Source organism: Urocitellus parryii, chromosome 4 (assembly GCF_045843805.1).
Source record: "Urocitellus parryii isolate mUroPar1 chromosome 4, mUroPar1.hap1, whole genome shotgun sequence".
Taxonomy (NCBI): domain Eukaryota; kingdom Metazoa; phylum Chordata; class Mammalia; order Rodentia; family Sciuridae; genus Urocitellus; species Urocitellus parryii.
This window is the reverse complement of record NC_135534.1, coordinates 64,903,872-64,929,973: the sequence shown is the minus strand read 5'-3', so window position 1 is coordinate 64,929,973 and position 26,102 is coordinate 64,903,872. Positions and strand designations below refer to the sequence as shown.

The 26,102-nt window shown below is 35.4% G+C and overlaps 1 protein-coding gene across 1 annotated transcript in view; it reads right to left on the bottom strand.

The window, feature by feature from the left end:
• Ppme1 (protein phosphatase methylesterase 1) overlaps nucleotides 1-26,102 on the bottom strand; it is a 63,048-nt gene that overhangs the window by 5,734 nt on the left and 31,212 nt on the right. Inside the window, exons 4-11 of the mRNA XM_026379518.2 lie at nucleotides 17,323-17,380; nucleotides 16,818-16,869; nucleotides 14,880-15,034; nucleotides 14,268-14,358; nucleotides 8,926-8,991; nucleotides 5,253-5,376; nucleotides 1,760-1,889; nucleotides 817-861 (exon numbers count right to left, since the gene is read on the bottom strand). Of these exons, the coding sequence (XP_026235303.2) occupies nucleotides 817-861; nucleotides 1,760-1,889; nucleotides 5,253-5,376; nucleotides 8,926-8,991; nucleotides 14,268-14,358; nucleotides 14,880-15,034; nucleotides 16,818-16,869; nucleotides 17,323-17,380 (721 nt within the window). The remainder of the gene's footprint in view (nucleotides 1-816; nucleotides 862-1,759; nucleotides 1,890-5,252; nucleotides 5,377-8,925; nucleotides 8,992-14,267; nucleotides 14,359-14,879; nucleotides 15,035-16,817; nucleotides 16,870-17,322; nucleotides 17,381-26,102) is intronic.

Genomic DNA, 26,102 nt, shown 5'->3' with positions numbered 1-26,102 from the left:
TTAAGTGTGAATCCATGTAGTTTAGGAGTTGGCACCTCTTCTTCCCATCACCCCAGAAGTAATGTCTTTTGACTTCACTTTCACCAGGTCTTTTACCCATATTAAAGGAAGAAACTCTACAAAATTGGTCCTGCTGTCTCCAATGCCATATGGCTAACACACTTGTATCTGTGCACAATGCTCAATCTGTCACTTTCCTACTTATTATACTTCACAATCCTTTTGAGACTGCCATCAATTTTGTCACTTCACTCATTAAAAAACCAAAGCTGAGACAAGTCAAGTAACTTGCTCCAGGTAAAACCAATATTCAAAACCCATTTCTCTCAGCTTTGGAGCATCTGCTTTTACCACCTCACCATGCTATCTTCTAAATAGATTTTAGATCTTTTGGTATCTGGATTATCTTGGATATTTCCCTTCCTAAAAAAATTTAAAAATAATAAAAGCATTGATCAGTAAATAGAATATCTCTGTCCACATTTTACTTACCTATGTAGTACTTTATTATTTTCAAACACATGGTCTCATTTTAATTCTTATAATTCTGAAACATAGTTTTATAATCCTCATTTTTAGATGAAAAAGAGAGGTAGGGGGGAGAGGAGGGAGGAATATTGCTCAGAAAAGAGAAACACTTGCCCCATAATCATATGGTGGGTTGGAAGTAGAGGTAAAAGTCAAAGGTAGGTCTTACTCTAAAGTTCCTGTTCTTTCCATTGTACCTCATCATCTTAGAATATCAATTTCCACATGACTACCTATTTCTCTGCCCTCAGAAAATGAGACCAAGGGCATAATTTGTGGATAACTTACCCTGCATCTGGCCAATGGTCAGATCTTTATCCAATCTATCAACACCTAGAACAAAACAAGAGAATCAATAAAAGTAGCTTTCCAGAAAAGACCCCGTGAAACAGGTTTTGCTTTTCCAATATTAAGTAAAATTGTGAAAAAGTTGTAAACATGACATTCTTAATTCACATTAATGCTGATCCTAAATTCAAGATGGTATAGTTTTACCAGATAAAACTTTCCAGGTTTGAGATTTCCCTACAATCATTTTGCTCATTTAAAGTGGATTCTGGAAACAAGGTTTTACTGTTTTGATTCTCATAAACAGTCAGGCTATCCTTACACCACGGTATCTAGCTCTAATCAGGTACAAAATCAGGTACAAAAATCTTAATCAGGTACAAAAGCCAGGCCCAAATCAGGACATTCCAATAGATACATATTCTTAGTTAGGTGTAGGAATTGGGATATGGAGAGGAGAAAGGGCACAGAAGATTAACTTTGGTTAATAGTTTTAAAAAGGTTATACCCAGGTGACAATATACTATTATGGACTTAATTGTTTCCCAAAATTCATGTTGAGCCCCTAACCTCTAATGTAACTGTATTTGAAGCTAGGACCTATAGGAAGTAATCATGGTTAAGTGAGGCCAAAAGTGTGGGGCTCTGATAAAAAAGGATTAGTGTCCTTATAAGGAGAGACACCAGAGAGCTTGTTTTTTCTTTCTCTGGTCCACATAAAACACACAGAGAAGGCAACGATCTGCAAACCAGGAAGGGAACCATTATCAGAGTCCAATCTTACTGGTACCCTGATGTCAGACTTTCAGCTTCTCAAACTGAAAAAAATACCTATCTGTTGTGTACCCAATCTATGATATTTTGTTACTGCAGCTAAGTTCACACACACACACACACACACACACACACACACACACACACACACACGTATATATGTACTTACCAGCCAAGAGCAGCAATTTAGGAATAGGACAACTAAGAAAGAGATTGGATAAGCCTCGAAACCAGCCATCCCAGTATTTTTCTGTTTTTGCCAGTTCAATTCTCCAGGTATATGGATGGTCTTTCTTGGTCTGGAGGAATAAGAGCAAATCCTGAGTCTCTGAGGGCCACCCCTGGAGGAATAGGATAAAAACTAGGACCCTGAGAAAAGGAAAGGGAAGGAAACTAGCACTTACTAAGGACCTACTGAATTCCAGGCATTTTATTAAACACTTAATCCTATGGTAATCTTACACAGGTTATTGAAATTTCCATTTTTAGATAATCCAAAGTTTTCTTTTTTACTTCTATTAGTTTTTTTTCCCTTTTCTTTCTTTTTTAAAGAGATGAAGTATTATTGTGTTACCTAGGTTGGCTCTAAACTCCTAGGCTCACATGATCCACCTGCCTCAGCCTCTTGAGTAGCAGGACTACAGACACATGCCACCATGCCCAGCTATTTTTATTAGCTTTAATGATACAGGTAACTTATAAGATCACAAACTGGTAAATTGTAAAGCCAAGATCAAACTTTTCTTATACTCAGTTGGAAAAAGAACATATCATCAAAAGAATAATCACAAACACCACACTGTAGGATAAAAAAATTTTTACAGTATTAAGTGAAAGAAATGGACTGTTACATGTCATCTAGGTTAGAATTACTGTTGGAAAAAAGTAATGTGCTTAGGTGAAAAAAACAGATGGTAAAATTGAAAATAGGTTGATTTTGTTGGTAAAGTATATTTTTCCTCATATCTTGATTTATGATAATGAGATACTGTTCCTGCAGAAGTAATTCAAAAGAGAAATATGACACAAATATGAAAACATGTCAACATGTTTTATCTTGACAGTTGGAAAGTGGATGGCACTTGGTATACAATCAAGTATTAGCTAAACAAATAAATGTTTCTATTTTATTGCTTTTTTTTTTTTACTTTTTTGCATTACTGAAATAGGTGAAATATAATGGGAATAAATAATTGGGATACTGCACTAACCACAATGTGAAAATCTTAAAGGAAACACGAGATAATAACAAAACATGTTAAAGAAAAAAAAAAAAAATCACTGGATGTTTAAGATGTCCATACCCAAAGTGACCTATAGAGTTGATGTAATCCCTATCAAAAGCCCAGTGACTTTTTTTTGAGGATTTTCTTAACAAACAAACAAAAACAATGAAATTGGAGGACTCACATTCCCTGATTTCAAACCATTACAAAGCTATTAAGTTTGATACTGACATGAAGAAAAATAGACCAAGGAAACAGAGAACCCAGAAATAAACCCGTGTGTGTGTGTGTGTGTGTGTGTTTGTGTGTGTGTGTGTGTGTGCACGTGATTTCAAATGACCTCTGCTAAGAGTATCAATAGCACTCAATGGGAAAAGGACAGATAGTCTTTTCAACAGTGTTGAGGTAACTAAACAAATAAATATCCATATGCAAAAGAATGAAGAGGGACAGATGGACACTAATGCCATGAAAAGATGCTCACCATCAATGGCTATTAGAGAAATACAATCAAAATCACAATCAGATATCACTTTATACCCCCAAAGATGACTATAATCAAAGAGGGAGATAGTAACAGTGTTGTAATGATATGGACAAACTGAAAGCCTCAGACACTGCTAGTGTAAACAGTTCTTCAAAAGGTTACCCATATTTACCAGATGATCCAGCAATCCACTCCTAGGTATACATAGTCAAGAAAAATAAAAATCTATGTCCATACAAAAGTTGCAAAGTAAATATTCATAGCAGTATTATTCATAATAGAAAAAAAAGTGGAAATAATCCAAATGTTCATCAACTGATGAGTGTATAAAATGTAGCATATCCGTAAAATGGAATATTTTTTAGACACAAAAGAAACAAATGACTGATACATGTTACAACATGATGAACTTTGAAAGCCTTATGCTAAGGTAAAAGAACTCAGCCGCAAAAGACCACATGTTGTATAATTCCATTTATATTTAATGTACAGGATAGGTTAAGCTATAAAGACAGAAAGTAGATTAGTGATTGCCTAAGGCTAGGAGAGTTGGGGAGAAATAGGAAGTGATGGCTAATGGATAATAACTGATGCGCTTCAGTTTGTCCTCTCAACAAAACTGCTGGAGTTTATAAAATCATATAATGGTTCTTATAAAAAAAATTGCAAACAAAAAATGAGTAGGAATTAAAAATCAGAGGATCTTGGTGTGTTTTAACTCTAACTTTTATGTGTTACTGTTACTTTTATGTGATACTGTTAAGAAAGTATCTATACCTGAGACACAAAAATAATGATAATTTTTACAATGCAGAGCTAAAATGAGAAGTTGACAAATGTTAAGTATTCAGGATAGTGCCTAGCACATAAAAGGTAAGAAGTAATAAAACATACTAAGTCTACTAAATACTTGCTTCGTTACCTTGAGAAAGACTCTTAACTTCTGAGCCTCAGTTACTATACTGTAATATGGAAGAAAAGATCTCACAGGGTGTTGGGAGGGCCAAATAGACAATGTATTATTTATATTTTTGCAAACTCTGAAGATATACCAAGTATTATTCAGATCACTGATCTTAAGGATGGCAAGAAGATCCTCATTAAATTAAAAATACTATTAAAAAATGTTCTCTCCTTGCTAATAATAAGTAGCATCTACAAAAGTAAAGGAGAATGTGATTACACCAAGCCAATTACTTGTCATTAGTAAGATATTTATAATCCATTCCAGAAAGTCTGCTGCTCATAGTCACTAGACATTTCCGAGAAAAAAAGCACCCCTTTCCTTTACTGTCCTCAAACCAACTGTCTAGCCAGTACTCACAGAACACTTACTGCTCACACAATCCTGAGATAAATGCTGAGGGAAATTCATGCAGAACATCAGTTTCTGCCCTGAAAATGCACACTTTTTTTTTACTTGTTATACAATTTTTGCACAAGTAGAGAACAACATGGACCATCAACCTAGAAATAACTAGCAGGAGACCACTGTATTTTTTAATGTGGTTTACGACAATCTGTACTATGGCTCAACAAACACAATTTCTAAAAGAAATACTAAGTTGTGTCATATCAACTTTAGGTGCTGTACTAAAAATGGACTGATAAATGGAGGTCAGAAAACACTTCCAAGGAGATAGACCTTGAAAGCTGAGTAAAATTTAGATGGGCTTAGAGTAGACAGGTAAGAAATGGGCTTTTTCTCATGAGAAACTACAGGAACAGAAGGAGAGATGAGAAAGTCTGGTGAGAAAGCAGTTCTGTTTAAGGGAAGATTATATATTTTAAGGTTTTACATTGCAACTGGTCAAAACTATTGACAGTGCTTTTTATCTTATATTTAACCTAAGTATCTCTTACGTTGGTATCTCTGTCCCCTAAAATATGTAATCACACTTAGAACCATCCCCTACCCTATCTTTCTAAGACAGCAGGCCTTCACCTACCTCCATGTCATCTTCCTTTTTCCTCTTGTTTACTGACTCACTTCCTTCTTCTTCTTCTTCTTCTTCTTCTATAATTCCTTCCACTATAGATTTTGAGCCTTCTGGACTAGTAATTCCTTCACACCTAGATTTTTTTAAAAATAAAATTACTATTACATATTTCTTTTCTATCACAAATTGTTTCAGAGATACCCATATTTACGGCCTTTTATAATCAAATGTTAATAGAACTTAATAATGCTCTGGAAGAAGGAGAATGTGAAAATGTGAAAAAACATGACCAATATGTAACTATACTCCAATGGCTGATTTTCAGCTCTTGTACTAATATAGACCCATAGAAAAGGAACAACCATTTCCTGAGGCATGGTGACAAAAGTTTTATTGGTGTTCTTTTATACAATTATCATTATAATCATATGAAGTAGCCCTGAAGAGATAATAATTGTCTAGGATTATCTGGAAAGAATTATTTATGGGTGGATTAAGCTGGTATGCAAATTCAGCCCCAACAAACTCCAACGCATGGTGTTTTTTTGTTGTACTCTGCTTATAGTAGAATAAGACTCAGATGAAATGGTAAAAGATACTACTTTTATTTTTATTTTTTGGTACAAGGGGTACTTAAAAATTGAACTACCTCCCTAGCGCTTTTTGTTTTTATTTTGAGACAGGGTCTCGCTAAGTTGCTTAAGGCCTTACTAATTAAGTTGTTGCTAAGGCCTTGCTAAGTTGCTGAGGTGGCTTTGAACTTGTGATCCTCCTGCCTCAGCCTCCTGAGTCATTGGGATTACAGGCGAGCACCACCATGCCTGACCTACTTTTTAGTTGGCTGAAAGAAACTGGCAATTAGAACAACCATGGCCAGCTGAATAGACCATCTGATCCAACCAATTATTGCTAGGTGTTTTTCTCTTAAAAATGGTATCTGTTGTAGGGCACAGTGGTGCATGCCTGTAATTCCAGAGGTTCAGGAGGCTGAGGCAGGAGGATCACGAGTTCACAGCCAACCTCAGCAACTTCATGAGACCGTGTCTCAAAATAAAATGTTAAAAAAAAAAAAAAAAGCGGAGGGGGGGTGCTGGGGATGTGGCTCAGTTGTTATGCACCCCTGGCTGGGTTTAATCCCTGGTTACCACTCTCCTACCCCACCAAATAGTATCTCTTTATATTATGAAATTAGGTAGAAAAATTATTATTATATGAGCAGCTGGTACTTAATCCCTTTAGAGAGAATTTGATGGAAAAATACACTGACAAGTGCTAACAGTAAAAATCCCAAGGGCCTGGGTATTGGCCAGTATCAAGGTCTACTTTACATGATATAGAGGAAGTTATTTTTGCCCTTGAAAAATGGGAGAAAAGGAGAGAAGATAGGAAGGAAAATAAAAAGGCTAGAATAAATTGAAGGGTCAGTGGAGATTTTTAACAATGATAACTTCTTTATATTCTCCCAAACCTTTAGTAAAGTGTATATTCATAAATATTTTGTTAAGTGAGGGTTTTCTATGAACTGCGAGTGCTGAGTTTCATATCTATAATATAGTAGTACAGATATGATTAAAAAAAATAGTGTGGGGCTGGGGATGTGGCTCAAGCGGTAGCGCGCTTGCCTGGCATGCGTGCGGCCCGGGTTCGATCCTCAGCACCACATACCAACAAAGATGTTGTGTCCGCCGAAAACTAAAAAAGAAATATTAAAAATTCTCTCTCTCTCTAAAAAAAAAAAATAAAAAAAAAATAAAAAAAATAGTGTAACAAAGAAATATGTGCTTTGAATTTCCAATGCCTGTGTGTGGATAAGAAGGTTTAGGGCAAAAAATTTCAGCATGGAACCTGGCAGTGTCATATCTGCATTGTATCTGTCTGATATTATTACTGAAAATGTCTTTTTAGGCATACCAATCCATGCTACAGGCTTTGAAGTAAAATACACAAAAGTTTGAATCTTAGCTTTATTATCTACTAGTTGTGTAGTCGTGGGAAATTAATTTATCTCTCTGAACTTCTATTTCCTCACCTATAAAGCAGTATTTTTTTTTACAGCTTGAGGATTTGCTTAGTAAATTCCTAATGTAAAAAATTCTATGGGGTAAACAACTATGTTTCCTCAGTAAATAAATTTCAAGAAAAAAAAAAAAAAGAAACCTGTAGGTTAAAACATACTTAAGAGAAGTTATCAACTAACTGGTTATGTATTTACTTTATTTAATTCTAATCTTAACTTTTTAAAAAATGTCTTTATATTTATGTGGTGCTGAGGATCGAACCCAGTGCCTCATGCATGCTAGGCGAGCGCACTACCTCTAAGCCACAATCCCAGCCCCACTAATCTTAACTTTAAAAAAAATTATGAAATGCATAGTAGGAACTGAAGCTAACAACAAGATAGTATATAATGCAGTAGCTCAAAAGAGAGCCCTTGAATGATCTATCACCAAAAAATTAAATGTTTAAAGTGCTAAATATGCTAATTTAGAATCAGGCATTCCAAAAAAATACAAATATTGAAATATCATGTTGTACCCCATAACTGTATAAATAAAAAGTAAAATTTAAAAAATCATTTGAAACAAATCAGAAATATGATTCAGATTAGATTTTGGTGATATTAAATTTTTTAAGGTATGATAATATCATTGGGATTAGGTTTAAAAAGCCAGTTACAGAGGAAATTGTATTTGGAATTTGCCTCAAAATATTTACATGTGAAGGAAATAAATGGGCACACAGATGAAACAAAACTGGTCATAAGTTAGTAACTTTTTTTTTTTTAAATGGGCAGTGAGTACATTGGGGTTTATGGCATTATTCCAACATGTTTGTGATTTTTTCCATAATACAAGGTTTTAAAAATAAAGACAGTTTATATAAAATACTTTGCACAGTGCCAGGCAAATAGTAATCACTCAATAATGCCATTATTATTTTCATCTAACTCTTGTACTTCTATGTATTCTGTTGGATAACATTCTCTCAATTCATCTAAAGTTTATTTTGTGGCTATGCAGCAATTCCCAGGATCCAAGTAACTCTATCAAAAAAGATCAGTTGGGTTAAATAATTTTAGTTCACCCTTAGAATCTGACTTTTACTCTGGTTATGCACAGATTTTATATTATAATTTCCTCATACTGAGGTTTGGCTTATGAGGAGAATGAAACCATAGCTGTCAGTCAAAAGTGGACACTTAGGGCTGGGGATGTGGCTCAAGCAGTAGCGTGCCCGCCTGGCATGCATGCGGCCCGGGTTCGATCCTCAGCACCACATACCAACAAAGATGTTGTGTCCGCCGAGAACTAAAAAATAAATATTAAAAATTCTTTCTATCTCTCTCTCTCCTCTCTCACTCTCTCTTTAAAAAAAAAAAAAGTGGACACTTAATGTTTAATGTGAACTCTCTGGAATGCCTTACTTTTCAACACCTAGAGTTTTGCTAACGTAATTCAGTATTACATAAACAACAATAACTGGCTTTGGGATTTCTTTAAAAAAAAAAAAAAAAGAAAAAGTATCCATAAGGCTTGCCCAAATAAGCTCACCTGTAAAATTACCTAAAATAATGAAAGCATGTCAGTATGATGAGTAAGTATAACATAAAAAAAAAGCAATCTATAACCCCCTCACCAAAATTCAGCTTCTAACCAGCCCAAAAGGAAAAAGTAAGACCTACTGTTTGACTTGGCCAACCATGGAGACACGAGCAGACTCCAGATTTCGAATTTGGCCACTCTTCACACTAGGAGACAAAAGTGAGAAAGGAGAGAGAAGGTTACTCAGTATTGATTTCATCACATTATTAGAATCAAATGAGTAATTCTGCAGATTCTGTGGGATCTAACAAAAAGTTATAGTTACCCATATTGCTCACCACTATTGAAAATCACCACTATTCCTCCTCCTCTGTCTCTCTTAACTATAAACTGGGTCGTAAAAATCAAGTAAAGTCATTATTGTTAGGAGCCACAGCAAAAATATTGATACAGGCACCTTTGGATTTTATTGACTGCCAGCCAGCAATTCACATTCATATGGTATTTGGACTCATGCTGTTCAGCTGGGCCCATTTCAGGACTCAGGTTACTCATGTCACTCTTGTAATGGGAGAGTTCCCATTGGTTGGAAAAGGATGGTAGGAGGGTGTTCCGGGGGAAGTGAAAACCCCTCCGGCTCAGGTAGACACACACGTGGCGGACCCACCTGTTAGGGGACGCACACGGCCTCTCTCTAAATAAAACTTTGTCTCAGTTTGACTGGCTTGTGTTTTTGTGCCCAACCGGGTTGCAAGATTGCAAGCCCGCGTGCACTGACAGCTCAGCAGGGGATCGCTCAGCAGGGGTGCCGCAGGCAGTGCTCGGCAGCAGAAGCGGGACTCAGCCGGCCCGGGGCCGGGCAGTTTGCGGCAATTATAGTTCTACAAATATTTACCAAGGGAGTACTTGTGCCAAGTCTATGCGCAGGACAGAAGAAGCTAATCAGAACATAAAAGTTGATCAGAGCATTGTAGGCAGAAAGTATATCATGAAAAAAGATACCATGATGTGAAAGTCAACAGGAAGATGATTTTAGAAAACCAAATACAAGGAGTAGCAAGGGACAGCAAAGTGGGAACAGGACAGAATAGGATTGGTATACCAGGGGCTAGTTCCTTGCAAACTGAGAGGTGGGACCTCTAAGAGATGATTAGGCAGAGCTCAGACCTCATGATTGGACTAATATCCTTATGTTGGGTGGGTTTGTTAAAAAAGCGAGTTTGGCTCCCTCTTGAACTCCCTCACTATGTGGTGCCCTGTGCTATCATACAGTGAATGCAATAAGGCCCTGAAATGCAAGCTGTGATCTGGGAGTTTCTAGCCCCCAAAACTATGAGAAAAATAAACTTTCATTGTTTATAAACTGTCCAGTCTGGTATTCTTGACAACAGCATAAAACAAAGACACAGCCATGCTACAGAGCTTAGACTATCTGAATAGATTAGTCTTTTTACTACTTGTTTACCTAAGGACAAAGCAAAATGATTGCGTATCCCCAGGGAAACTAGAAACACTGCTTAAAGCAGGCCACCAGAAAAACACATCTCCAAATTTTTTAGCTTAAAAAATCATTTAAGGGCTGGGACTGTAGCTCAGTGGTAGAGCACTGAGACCCTGGGTTCGATCCTCAGCACACATAAAAATAAATAAATAAATAAATATGTTGTGTCTATCTACAACTAAAAAAAATTTTTTTTTTTACAAATCATGTAAGTTAGAGGCTGGGAGATGTAGCTCAGTGGTAAAATGCTTGCCTAGCATGTGTGAGGTCCTGGGTTTGATTTCCAGTAACACACACACACAAAATCATGCAGATTTAAAAGCCCCTTCCTAGATAATGATATTATTTCTTACCTAATGATAAACAAAAGCAATCAGAACTACTACCTTATCTTTCAACCACCAACTGAACCAATATACGTACCAGCATTTCTAATGATAAACTGTTTTGATGTCTATTAATATATATTTGAAATATATATATATCAAATACTTCTGTTATATTTCCATTTAGATATTTTTTTCTTCTGGTACCAGGGATTGAACTCTGGGCACTGTTATCATTTAACTATATCCTCAGCCCTTTTTTTTTTTTTTTTTTTTTTTTTTTGCGACAGGGTCTCACCAAATTGCTGAGGCTGAACTCAAATTTACAATCCTTTTGCCCCATCCCAAATTGCTGGGATTACAGGCATGTGCCACCACACCCAGCTTTGTATGAGTCAAGGTCACTACTATCATGCTGAATTCAATGGTCATTCCCTGGTTCTCATCTTACTTGATTTCTCAGCAGCATTTGACTCAGTTGCTCCCTCCCTCCTTTTAAAAACATGTGCTCTACCCTCCTGGTTACTTTATACCTCACCAACTATGACTTTCCAGTTTCCTTTGTTGGATCTTCTTCCTAACCTCTAAATATTGGAGGAATACCCAAGATCAACTCTTTGATCTTTTATCAACATCAAATTCCTAGGTGATTGCATTTGATTTTTCAGCTTTAAATGTTATCTTAGTGATGACAATTCCCCAATTTGTCTGTAGCTCAACCTCTTCTAACTAGTATATACAACTTCCTACTTAACATTTCCACCTAGATTTCTAATAAGCATTTCAGTTTAGCCAAAACCAATTCCCTTTCCCTATTTCTACCCAATTGACTTCTGTCTGTACTGTTCATCCAACAATCGCTATAATTCTTCCTTGAGCTCCCTCCTGGCCATCTTTTTTCTCCCAATATTCAATCCATAGTTTTCTCCCAATATTCAATCCATAGGTGGATTTTGTCAGTTCAACCTTCTAAATATACATCTTACTACACTGTATCAGGGGTTCATTTGATGCTTTGACTATATCCCTTGTGGCTTTGAAACTTACATTTTCTTTTTCTTTTTCCTAACCATTTTCTCCCTGATCCTTTCCTCCCTGATATTCTTTTCCTTAACCTTTTCTCTGATCTTCTGTTATCTTTTCCCTAACTTCTCCTCCCTGATCTTTTTTTTTTTTTTTTAAAGAGAGAGTGAGGGGGGGGGGGAGAGAGAGAGAGAGAGAGAATTTTTAATATTTATTTTTTAGTTCTCGGCGGACACAACATCTTTGTTGGTATGTGGTGCTGAGGATTGAACCCGGGCCGCACGCATGCCAGGCGAGCGCGCTACCGCTGAGCCACATCTCCAGCCCCACCTCCCTGATCTTTTCCTTGCTGATCTCTCCTCCCTAATCTCATTTTCTCTGATTCACCTCTATAAAAGCCTGATGATGGACAGAATCATAGCCTTTGGGATGGGAACCCCTTGTGTTTCTTCTTTGCTAGCATAGCAATAAACTATCTTTTTCCTTTTCCTCAAAACCATGTCCTCATTATTGGATTGGCATCGGGGACAAGGACTGAGCTTTCAGCAACAATCGTATTTCTTCTGTTGCCTAGTTTATTACTCTCCTACATTTCTACATTAGCCTCCTAATCAACTTCCATTATCACCCCATTTCCTGCTCTTTTTCCTATTTTATTTTTCTCAGAGCCAGAGCAGTGGAACCAAGATGCAACTCACTGTCTGACTTTTCAAAGCCCCTTCTTAATGATTATACCCTACTGCTTCGCATTAACAAGACCAAGGAGCAAAAGCAGTAATTGTTGACCCCGTATTTCAATAATTTTTTTCTTTAATCTGGAATAGAAAATGGCCAAGAGTCATAAACTTGATTCAGATATCCAGTGGGGTACAAAACAAAATATTAAATACCTCATAATATTTTATGATTCTTGGACACAGAAAATAGGTTCTAAAAATCAATGACACATAGAATCTAGAACACCTTAACATTTAACAAACAGAAATCTTACTCTATTCTGTAGCTGCACTAGAATCAAGACAGGGCCTATCACAACCCTGGATGGGTGCCCTTCTATAACTCCTATGCTTTCTTCATTGTGTTGTATTTATGTATTTACTGGGTTTTGTTTTTTAAAAATATTTTTTAGATGTTGATGGACCTTTATTTTATTCATTTATTTATATGTGATATTGAGAATTTAACCCAGTGCCTCACATATGCTAGACAAGTGCTTTGCCATTGAGCCACAACCCTAGCCCCTTGTTTTTGTTTTTAATGCAAGACACTGACTCCAATTTATCCTTAGGCCTTTGAACAGGTACATATCTTATGTACTAGAGAAAATGTCTACTGAATAAATTTTAAAAATTTTGGAAAAGGATAAATTATAGATAAGTTTTTTCACTAGTTATTACTAAGGAAGCAGGCAGGGCACCTGAGGTACATGTCTGGCAGCAGTTGCATTCTCATTTTCATTCTCTTTGGTGTCTCTGAGAGATCTTAAATCTTGTGTTATGATACTGAACAAGGAATGGTAGAAGCAACCTCAGCAAATACAAGCATCATTCTGGCAAGTCATATTCTAGCATGAGACCCTAGGAAAACTCTCTAGGATACATATACTACATTGTGTCTAAGTTTCCAATTGATATCTCTGATTCAGTTAATAGACATGTTCTGTCTTCTAGGGCAAACAGCAGTATGCTATATGCTGTGTAAAAGTACAAAAGAAATAGAGAACAGCTTCTACCTTTATGATGTGGGAAAGGCACTGAGACCGGCAATAATGAAAATAACAATATATGAGCATATCTCTCAAAGGAAGACTGGAAGACTAAGAGTAAATATAGTGCTATATAATAATAAACTCAAAGGACTTTAGCAATTTTGCTGAGAGTGTTATCTCATGATATGGAGGATTAAGAGAAAACATTCTGGAGAAGAAACTATAGATAGATTTTGAAGAATTAGGTAGGAAGTTAGGATGTGGAAGATATTCTATTCCAAGGCTTATCTCCTTGAGGGAAGGATATGTTTCAGTCATCTCTGAATCTTCATCCTTTAGCATAAAATAAATATAAATATTTATATAAAAAGTGATATATATTTAATAAAAGTGATTGAAGGAATGAATTTATTACTGAACAGTCTTTTCTTAAGCAGAAGCCATAGCCAATTTTGTCAGCATTTTTTATAAGAACTATTCACCTAAAACTCAAACACATTCTTGAGAATGGAACTTACACCCATCCTCTATTTCTCTATCATTTTCATTTTACCTGAAACACAGAATGTGAATCTAGAACCATAGAGTTATCAGAGATAGAAGAGGACTTAGAGAAAATCTAGTCCAAGTTCTCACCTTAGAGGCAGAAGTGGCTACAAAGCAGATGATCTACAATCACTAAGACCTTAGGAAATATTACAATTTATTGGAAAAGGATAGGTTTTTAGATGACTTAGCCAATTCTGAAACATTTAAAGTTTTTTTTTTTTAATTCTGCTCTTTAACTAATTTAATTTCTCACATACTATTATAATAAAGCTTTGGAAAATTACTTTTTTCCTTTAATCTTAGTGTTTATGCTGACAAAAATGAAAAGCTTCAATTTAACACTTAAAATTGAGACAACATATATTTGTGAATTACCTCCATTCAATAGCATTCTCCAAAGACTGGAAGGTTTTAGGACGACCACGTAAGAAATTCTGCATGCTATTAAGTGCATCCATGGCTGTACCTGGATGTTAAACAAAAATATAAGAAATATTAACCACAGCCTTTAACTTATTCTGAGCATTTACACTTACTGAGTCAACTCTCTACATCTACCCCAGGTACCAGTAGAATTCAATAATGCTTGGGAAAACAAAGATACAGTTTAAGAAAATCCAAAGACTAATGTGATAGCCAGCTTCCAATATAGCCCTACTGCTAATCACTCCCTTGTGTAGTGCCCCTACAATAAATAGGGTGTATAAGCAATAGTGAGACTTTTCAGTCTGGATCATAAAAGATATGGCAGCTTCTTTTTAAATGGTTAAATAAAATTATGGAATATGACATACAATTAAAACATTATTTAGCCATAAAAGGATATTAATGAAGAATTTCTAATCACATGGAAAAATGATTACACAATTTTAAAAAGAGACCAAGTGGGACATGTCTCAAGATGAATGAAACTGATAATAAATTAAAACAAGATAATAATTTATCAGAAATATCTCCTATAAGTCAACGATTCTGATTTGGTCTTACCTTCCACAACATCAATCATGCACAGACCCAGGAGGCTTGGCACCAGGTTAGCGGATGCTGTGTGCACTGCAATAGCACCACCCATGCTATGTCCAATTAGCATAATTGGAGGAGGGAGGTCCCCGTACATGGCTTCAACCACATTGCCAACATCCCTGCAGAGATGGGGGTAAAATGCTGGTAATACTCTCTAACAATACCATTAAACTAGTTTTCTTTCCCAGATCCTTCCTTTGATCTGTAAATAGTAGTTCTGGGGGATAGCAAAGGTTTATAGGGCCATCTTACAACACACCTATGTAATCATGCCCTCTAGTATCTCTGCAGCTAGCCACATATGTAGCTCTCCTAATAAATACCAAGTTAAAGACTAAGAACCCAAATTTTCTAATTTTTCTTTTTTACATCACACTTTTACTGTTCCATACACTTAGCACAATTACATAAATATAATGCCTTTGTTTTGAACCTAAGCTTAAGGCTCTGGACAAATAATTTAACTATTCTATGCCTCAGTTTTCTCAACTATAATGTAATAAAATTTGGATTTACAAGATGAATACCAGCCTCAATTTATGTTTTACTATGTGATCTTGGATTAGTTTATTAACTTCTCCAACAGTGAATTTCAACATTTATAAAGTGAAGGTTAAGAATAATGTTTATTGCAAAGTTAATTGACTGCAAAGTAAATACAAACTACTCTGAAAGAGTTCACTGCTATACAAATGTAAATTATTATGCAATTTCCTACAAAGTAGTTTAGGCAACCATCAAAGGAGATAATGAAGTTGAGAAAGTCCAAGCTTCTTTGATATCAGGCTGCTTCTACACCATACACAAAACTCTCTGGAAGACAAAATGATATGAAGGGAAGAAAAAAGAACTAATATTTATTTAGAATGGCTACGGTTTGAATGTCTCCCTCAATTCATGTTAATAGCTAAACTGTTTAGAGGTAGGACTTTTCAAAGTGGATAGAGAATTTTGGAATACTGGGTTATCACAGGAGTGGTACTGTGAAAAATCTCTCTAGCTCCCTTGCATCACCAAGTGATGCCCTCCACAAGTTATTTTGCAAGAAGGCCTTCATGAGGTGCTAGCACCATACTCTTGGACTTCCCAGCCTCTAAAACTATGAGCTAAATAAACTTCTATTCTTTATAAATTTCTCGTCTGTGGTATTCAGCAACAGAAAATGGCTGAGACAGGTGCCTACTATGTGCTAAGAACTTTCTTATAATATTCTCTAATATAATTGTTTAATAGCTCTGTCTGAAAGGTCTTTATTACTATTTTAAAAATGATAAAACTGAGGACATATTTACCAGCCTTGCTAAATTACTGGGGCTGGCTTTGAATTCTCCTTCCTCCCATCTCAGCCTCCCAACCCACTGGGATTACAGGCATGCGCCATTGCACCCGGCTCCTCATCTGTATTTTTAATAACTTCTCTGATGATTCTGATGAGTGAGCACATTTAAGAGCCACTGTAAATATTACATTCATTGTTCATTCATTGAGGCCCAGAGTATCTTCAGTTATTCTTTAATATCCTGCTCTCATCTATGAAACCAGACAAATAATGTAGACCTTAACATACTCTCAACACCGCTTGCATTCAACTATTTTTCCAATCTGTCCCACACAGATATCCAGATTCTATGCAACTCCATCAACAAAAGAAAACTTTTCAAAAGCTAACACAAACTAACCTTGAACAAATTCCAAGTGTTTTACATGATGACCATCACATTGGATATACCAAGAAAGATGGAAGTTTCTTTCACAATTATGTAGTAAATATAAACCAAAAACAGGGGAGAAGAGAAGTAAAATTTTCTCAGGGTAAATTATCATCCAACAATCTCATCAGCAAATGATAACGTGACATTATTATTTATAATCATAATAAACAAGCAATATTCAGTTACTTACTTAGCCATTGTTTCTGCTGACAAGTCTTCAGAATTCTTGACTTTTGTTTCACCTAAAAAGAAAATATTTTAAAAGTTCCCAAGGATGAAATTACAAAAGCAACAATATTCCTTTTTAAAATATCTTAGGCTGGGGTTGTAGCTCAGTAGTAGAATGCTTGACTAGCATACATGAGGCAGGGTTCAATGCTCAGCACCACATTAAAAAAATAAACAAACCAAATAAAGGTATTGTGTCTATAACTTAAAAATTTTTTTTTAAAAATCTTGAATTTGACAATAAAATGGGGATTTTATATGATGAATTTAGCAACAATTCTTTACATTACAGACAAATCTTTATGGTTAGCCACTCTAAAGAAGATAATTACAAAAGCCTTGCTGGAAGGTAGGACTATTCCCAAAATGTCCACAAGGAATACACTGGGTTATTTTATGGCCACACTAAGTTTTTTCAAAGAAGCTTGGTAACTATGTCATTGAAATCAATTAAGAACTTCACTCACCGTGACTTCGCAGATCCAAAGCCACAATCCTACACTGAACTCTACTAATGATCGCTGCCTAGGAGAAAAACAAAAAGCAGTAAGATACAGATGGGACAGCAAATTTGCCTAGATACCAATGATAACTATATTAAATAAACTGCCATTAGAATTCAAAGAAACCAAAAAATCAGCAGTAAACTTTCTACTTTTAAGTAAAATAAATGATTTACTGCTTTTTTAGAATACATTGTGGTTGTCTCAACTTCAAATATGGCTTTTCCACCTAAATTCCTCTTTAAACCTTAACTCTTCTTTACTGAAATACAGTGTAAGCACTTTAGGCAATGACCCTCTTAGCTCTGCTATTATCTATGAGTTTCATTCATATTCCTTGGATATATCTTTTTCTTACTCTGGATAGAGAATCCCTTAGATACAGACTGTGAATCAGTTTATATCTTGGCTCAGGATATTACGCAAATATGACACTTAAATCATGTATGACCCTAAAATCAGTCATGAAATCTACCAAAAATTCACCTAAGAGAGATGATAGCAGTACAAGCTTGTGCTACAGTTAAATAAAAATGTATTGAGGAAGAAATACCATGAAAGAGGTACAGTTTTAGAGATTTAAAGAAACCTAAAACAACTGGGGATCTTCTTTTTCAAGTGAACTAGATGTTAAAAATGTCACTTAAAGTTAAAAAAATGTCACTGATCTTTTTTAACTTTAAGAATAAAATAGGAGGGGCTGTGTGTGGCTAAGTGGTAGAGTGCTCGCCTAGCATGCATGAGGCACTGGGTTCAATCCTCAGCACCACATAAATATAAAATAAAGATGTTGTGTCCACCTAAAATTAGAGAATAAATATTTATAAATAAATAAATAAATAAAATAGGAGGTCTGGGGTTGCAGCTCGTGGTAAAGCACTTGCCTAGCATGTGTGAGGCGCTGGGTTCGATCCTCAGCACCACATTTTTAAGTTTTTTAGGTGGATACAATATCTTTATTTTACTTTTATGTGGTGCTGAGGATCAAACCCAGTGCCACATGCATGCTAGGCAAGCACTCTACCATTGAGCCACAACCTCAGCCCCAGCACCTCATTAAAAAAAAAAAAAAAAAAAAAGAATAAAATAGGAGAACTACCTAATCTAACCTAAAATTTTACTGAGGCCAAAAGAAAGGATATTATTTGTCCAGGGTAACTTTGCAAGCTAGGAGTAAAAACAGAACTAGAATAAAGGTAAGTTACCAAAATAAAAGTCAAAATATATCACAAAACAAGTCAGATTCTTAAAATTACAATTAAATATTACTTAGAAAATCACTGTTTTCTATTTTTTGTTTCTCCCAACCAATGAACACCTTTAAAGGCAAAAACAATGTACTGAAATTCTACTATATTTTGACGTTTGTTCTGAAAAACTGAGTTTTTTGTTTCTTCTTGTTGTTTGTTTTGGGTTTTGTTTCAGTATTTTTGGTACTGGAGATTGAACCCAGGGGTGCTTTAGCACTGAGTTACATCCACAGCCCTTTTTATTTTTTGAGACAGGGTCTCACTAAGTTGCCAAGAATGGACTCAAACTTGCAATCCTTCTGCCTCAGTCTCCCAAGTCACTGGGATTTCAGGCATGTACCACCAGGCCTGCCTATCAGAGTTATTTAATGCATTATGGTCATAGTTAAACCTTCAATGACAAACACAAATTCATAATTTTAGACATAATGTTTAGGTGCAAAGTTAGTGTCAAATTTGCTTGATTGCTCCACATTAAGTTAGAACTGGATTTATACAACAAATACACATTTTATGCCAGTAACTATCACTTTTAGTTTGAAAGCAATGATTTACAATCATATGTGCCATCAGAAGATACTGACGAGAATATTAAAAGATTTTTCATTCACATATTTAATAAATCTTTCTAAATGACATCTATGACTTTGGCATCAACTGATTAATGGGGTTATAGTAATGAAAAAGAGGCAAGGCCCCTCATGATGTTTACATTCTAGTAGGGCAGAGGAAGACAAGAAAAAATAAATTAGCAAAGTAAATTCAGAGTAACACATACTTTATGGATAGGAAAAAGTGTCACAGCATTTCTATGATAATTACTTCAGATCATCTCAAATAGTACAACTTTGCTACTTATGGAATGAGTGAAAAGCACCAATTTAAGAACTAGACTAATCCATTTTCTTACTAGACTTTGTGGTGTGAGCAATCGTAACAATAGCAGAAACAGCTAATACTTACTATATGGCAGTCACCAATATAAATGCTTCAAATAAATTATCAAACTTTCTTCCACACATCTTTTAATACCTAGACACAATTTTCATCATCTCTAGGTGAAGACCCAGGGCCAAAGAGCTAATAAATGATAGATTTAAGATTCAAATCTAGGCGATCTGACTCTAGTCTTCAACCCTGCCTATATAGCAGAATCACCTAAGGAGTTTGAGAAAATTCTACTGCCCAGCCACTAACCCACTAGAAATTCTGATTTAGTCAAGTAGGGGAGGGGCCAAGATTATCTATAAGATTATTAAATTTTAGAGCTCCCAAGTAATTCTAATTAATACAAAGAGTCAAGATTGGAGAAGCAATCTGGATAGTTATATCATGCTTCTGGATCTCTTTGATATCTTACCAAATTATCTCAGATAATTTCAAATTATCTTCCTGAGAAGTCAGACTGGGAAAATATCTGTTCAATTTTTGTAGCTGACAAGTAAGGTTCTGAGGGGTATATCTAGTATTGGTGAAGATGTGGAGAAATAAGTATCCTCACAAACATGTGCTATCTTCAAACCAATTTCATAACTGAAAAGTAGTATTCTTTTATACGTCCTCTTTGTGAACTCATTTCTTATCTGTTGCCCACTTTCCTACTGGATTGTTTTTATTTTTTACTGCTTTGTAGTCCCCTCCCCCCTTTAAAAATAATGAAAATATTAAGCCTTAGCTTGTTTTTTCATGTTGAATGCATTTTAAATATTTTAAATCCAGCCCATAGCTTGTGCTTTTTAACAGAAGTTGTTTTTTTGTTTTGTTTTTGGTATTGGCAAAGTCAAATTAATAAATTTTTCCTTTATGGCTTTTAACTTCTTTTGGCCAAGTTTAAGAAAACCTGTGCTAAGATACATGAATAATTTTGTGGTTGATTTCCAATTCAGTCCTTTAATTCATATGGATTGTTCTTTTCATTATATATTAAATTTCTTTTTATCCAGAGACTTATATCTTTACTCTTTTCTCCCAAATGCCACACTAATCCAGGGCACTTTACCACCCAGCTATAATCACAGTTCATTTATTTTTTGAGACAGTGTCTTGCTAAATTGCAGAGGTTTGGAACTTGGGCTCTTTCTGCTTCTAAATCACTGGGATTATAGGCGTGCACCACAATACCTGGCCCAGTGTTGTATAAGTGTTACCCTTTCCTTTTCAGCATTTATTATTATTGTATCCTTGATGACTTCTGACTTGAGTGAGAAGGAATCTCAGTGCATTTCCCTAATGACTAAAGATGTTGAATATTTTTTCATATAATTGTCAACCATCTATACTTCTTTTAAGAAATGTCTACTTAGTTTACTTTTCCATTTATTAAATAGAATATTGTGGGGGGTTTTTTTGGTGTTGTTTTTGGAGTTCTTTATATATTCTGGATATTAATCCTCTGTTGGAAGAGTAGCTGGCAAAGATTTTCTCCCATTCTGTAGGTTTTTTCTTCATGCTGCTTCCTTTCCTGTATAGCTTTGTAGTTTGATGCCATCCCATTTATTAATTCCTGAACTTTAGGAGTCCTACTGAGAAAGTCACTGCCTTTGCCTGTGTTTTGGAGTATTTCCCTTTTATGTTTTGGAGTGCTTCCCATTACCTAAAACAGTGCTACACAATTAGAGTTATATAGGTGTATATCAAAATTCTCAGCAACTTGGAAATTATGGCAGGAGGATACAAGTTCAAACCTAGCCTCAACAATTTAGTGAGACCTTAGGCAACTTAGCAAGACCATGTCTCAAATTAAAAACCAAATCAAACCAAACCAAACCAAAAAAGGCTGGGGATGTAGTTCAGGGGAAGGTAAAGCAGTAAAAAAGTAGTACAGTGTCCCTGGGTTCAATTTCCAATATAAGAGAAAAAAAAAAAAGTACAACTTTCCAGAACTTTAAGTTATGGATTTGCTTTAAGCAAAACATACCTTCTAAATTCCATCCCTAATTTTGATATGCCTAAATTATATTAATGTGGATGTGGGAGGGAGAATGTTGTTTAAAAATAGCTTTCTCTACTATTACCCTGAACTAAAGGGTAACTAAGGTGCAATTCCCTCACTAGGTATTCAAGACCCTCCTACAATTTTGCCCAGGATCCGTCTAGTCACCTCTTTCCTTGTTCCCAAACTACAACAAAGCTATTTAGCCTTCCCAAAACATACTTCACTGTTAACACTCTCCACTACCATTTTGTTATCTTTCCTAGGAATGCCTTCCCCACTAATCCAACTTCTATTTGGACTTAAATGCAATCCAGATGTCCTCTCTCTCATAAATTTTTGCTTGTAGTCTTCTCGTGCATCACAAGTTAATCATTCCCTCCTCTGTTACTTTCATATCATGTACATAGATGCTGTTAACTCAGCTGAGTGCTTATGAGTCAAGCAAGTTACCAAGGACCCTTACATATTTATTTGTTTGGGTACCAGGGATTGAACTCAAGGGCACTAGACCACTAAGCCACATCCCTAGCCCTATGTTGTATTTAACACTTCGCTTTTGCTGAGGCTGACTTTGAACTCGTGATCCTCCTGTTTTAATCTCCTGAACCGCAGGAATTACATGTGTGCACCACTGCACCCAGCTTCACATGTTTTTAATTCTCACGACTACCCTATTAGCTAGGTGGTGTTATACTCATTTTATCTTAAGAAACCAATACTTAGATTAAGCTGCTTTGAGATTCAAAACCCAATCTGTTTGAGGAAAAAAGTTTCTCAATATATTTGCTGTATTATTTATATACATGAGCTATCTCCATTTTTCCTACCTTCTCACTATACATTTTAAGAACAGTAGCATAGTATATGTGTTTAATTCTCTGTCTATAGCATCTAGTGTGATGCTTGGTACACAGTATTTGAGGCTGGCTGATCTTATTAGAGAGTGAACTCTCTTTTTTTATATTTATTTTTTTAGTTGTAGTTGGACATAATACCTTTATTTTATTTATATGTAGTGCTGAGGATTGAACCCAGGGTCTCTTGTGTGCTAGGTAAGTGTTCTACCACTGAACCACAATCCCAGCCCTGAACTCTCATTTTTTGATGAGAGTTAGTAGTAACTCATCACCAAGCTTGGAACAGGATATACACAGTAAATATTTTCCAAAAATGAATTAACTGGAAGAAGAAATAGTAATCAGCAGATACTTTATATTCAATTATTGGTTCCAATCAGTCCACACTTGGTTAGTCCTAGCACCAAAGCTGAAAACACCTGGAGGTTTGCAAAATGTAACCTGCTGAGGCTGCATGTGCTGCTACCTAAGCTCCCACTACTGTTCTCTTCTCACTCAGTTCTGGATTCTCCCCAGCAATTAGGCAAGTCTGTTATATCAGTATTTGCTGAAGGAAGAGGGTGATAGAAGCCATACATATTGCCCATTATATATGATAAATGTGATTACTACAGCAGCAACTACAATAACTAATCAATTGGAAATAATGAGAACATGAAAGGCTTAAATAATTAATTTTCTAGAAATCTAAGCCTATCTTTTAAAACAGCATAATTTTCCTTTGTTAACTACAACCCTTCAATAATTAACACAAAAATGATAATAAAGGTTTTCCAAGTGCTTTATGGTTTTATTTTCTATTACTAAAGCCAAAATAAAAATGCCTTCTTTTTTCCCTCTGGTGCTGGGGATCGAACCCAGGACTTGCAAGGCAAGCACTGTTACTAAGCTATATCCCCAGCAGCAATACTTTCTCTTGATAGATGACAAGACTTCTGTGAATGTCTGGGTTTTGTTCCCCGTCAAAAGCCACAGAACATTTAGGTGGAAGAAAAGTTCTACTCAGGTCCAGGGAGTTTTTTTTACAGTAATGAATAAGGTGGAACTTTGAAGGATATAGTCATAATTAAATTCTATAGTGTGATGCTCACTTTTCCTGTCTTAGTTATTTTGAAACAGTTCTAATCTTTAGAAGTTTTGCCTTATGTGTTATCACAATTTTGTTCCTATAGTCTCTGCCTTACATCTTTCCTATGAGGCAGTATAGGATCAGTCTTCAGAGAAACATTCATAGTAGAGTCAGGTAGAGTTTTGGTGCTGTTACTGACTATGTGATTTCTCTAAACTGCAACGTCCTCATCTGCCTAATCTCATAGGACTACAGAAAAATTAAATGAGATCATGCACCTAATTACTTAGTTTGGAAGATGAGGCTTATTTTTTTCCTATTACAGTTGAAAACAAATATTATGTTTCCCAGGTCTTTCCTCTTTTCGCTTCCTTCAACTATTCCTAAAATGAGATAGTTTCAAACATTCTAATTATCCAAATCCTCTTTTCTAAATAAGTTCCAGTTTGCTGATCTCTCATTAACTTGTAGGACCTGGAACTGAATACCACTTTTTTCCCCTCTGAAAACAGTTGCCATTAAAGGAAAAAACAATCATTAAATCATTAAAGTAATAAAAAATATACAAATGAAAACCTAGAAAATAACTGGAAAGTCACTCATGGGGCAGTGAAACAGAAGCAGAAAGGCATAGCAGGAGGACAAACACACTGAAACAGAGGAAGAGATAAACACTGTGATTGATATTTTTAATGCTAGATCATGAGATCCTTGATAGTAGAAATTGTGCCTCATTCATTCTTATCTGCCTTCTATTGCCACTGTTCGGGAAAATTATTTTTTTAAGTTGTGTAATTTGTATTACAGGTGCATTCAGTTTATAGAACCATCTACTTATTGTTGGGACACAGATAGTTAATTTTATTTAGACAATAGGTTTTTCTGAGTTTAGAATCCTAAATGTGAAATTTCTATGATAAATGGTATAAATATTTTGATGATTCAACCACAGTGCAAAAGAGCTCTATTCATTTACGATATAACTAGTTATGTTTGAATAGCTTCTGTTTTCTAGTACCTTGCCAACCCTAAGAAATTTGTTTTAGAAACATTAAGTAGATGTATATAAAAATAACACCTCCTATGAATCATATCTGATTACTGGTGAGAATGACTGTTGCCCACGTCTGTTTGTTCTTTATGAACTGTCTCTTCATAGTCTTTGGCCTTGTCTCCTGGAGTTTGGGATTTTTCTTGAAAGTATTATTACTTATTTTATCAATCACTATAAATGACTCACTGTCATTTAACATAGCCTTTAGAATAATTACATACTTTTGTGCTTTCTTAAATACAGAAAACAAAATTCAACCTTTTCTTAATTGTTCAGGGATAGCATTAACTTATTCAAGGAATAATTATTAAGCACAAACTCCATGACAAGCCCTGTGTGCTAGATATATAAGAATGAATAAGGCACCATCTCTGCTTTCAAAGATCTCATGATCTAGCATTATAAATATCTATCATGGCAATATTTGGTTCAGTATACTGTCCTCCAATTATATTAGTGCCTATCTGCTTCTATTCACTGTCTTATTTTACCAGTTATTATCTGGATGAAGGTCTGGGCAAAATCCTGTCTCATGATAAGATACTTGGGTTTATTCCTGATGTTTGCTATAGATGCTGTACATCTTAACTGATTTTTGGATCCACAGATAAATTCCAAAGCTTAAGGAATTCTGACCTTTAAAGTCAAGTCAGTTGCTAGAGTACTAATTTCCACATAGCCATTTTTATTTTCAAAGGACTGTCATGTATAAATTCATTCAGTACATGATAGCCTGGAAATTCTTCTCTTACTTCTCTCTTGGAAGTTCACCCTTTATAACAGTATAGTGGTAAATGCTCTGGGATCTTTTTCTAAATCTACTTTACTTACTTACTCATTTTAGGTACTGGGGATTGAATCCCAGGGACATTTAACCACTGAGCCACAACTCCAGCCCCTTTTTGTATTTAGAGACAGAGTCTCACTGAGTTGATACGTGGTCAGGAATATCAACAAAAAAAGACAGCTAAATTTAAGCAGTCATAAGTCTAAGCTATTAAACTGAGTGGTAGAGAATTCCCTTGGTATTACTGTGTAAGCAATTGGGATAAAATTAGTTATCTATAACAGAGTTCAACAAAGTGTGGGATACTAATAGGTGTTTTTAAAAAAGGAACTGAGTGGTCAAATGTATTTGAAGACACCATTAAAATTAAGCATACTTGAGCTAGGCAATTGACAAATGCCTGTAATTCCAACAACCCAGGCTGCTAGCAGGAAGAGTTCAAAGTCAGCCTTAGTACTTAGCAAGGCCCTAAGCAACTCAGCGAGACTCTGTCTCTAAATACAAAAAAGGGCTGGAGTTTTGGCTCAGTGGTTAAATGCCCCTGGGACTTAATCCTCAGTACCTAAAATAAGTAAATAAGTAGATTTAGAAAGACATCCCAGAGCATTTACCACTATACTATTATATAGGGTGAACTTCCAAGAGAGAAGTAAGAGAAGAATTCCCAGGCTATCATTATCCAAAATGCTCAGAACCAAAAGTATTTCAGATTTTGGACGCTTTCAGATTTCAGAATTTTCACATAGACTTTACTGGTTTCACACCATCATCCTAAAATCCAAAATCCAAAAT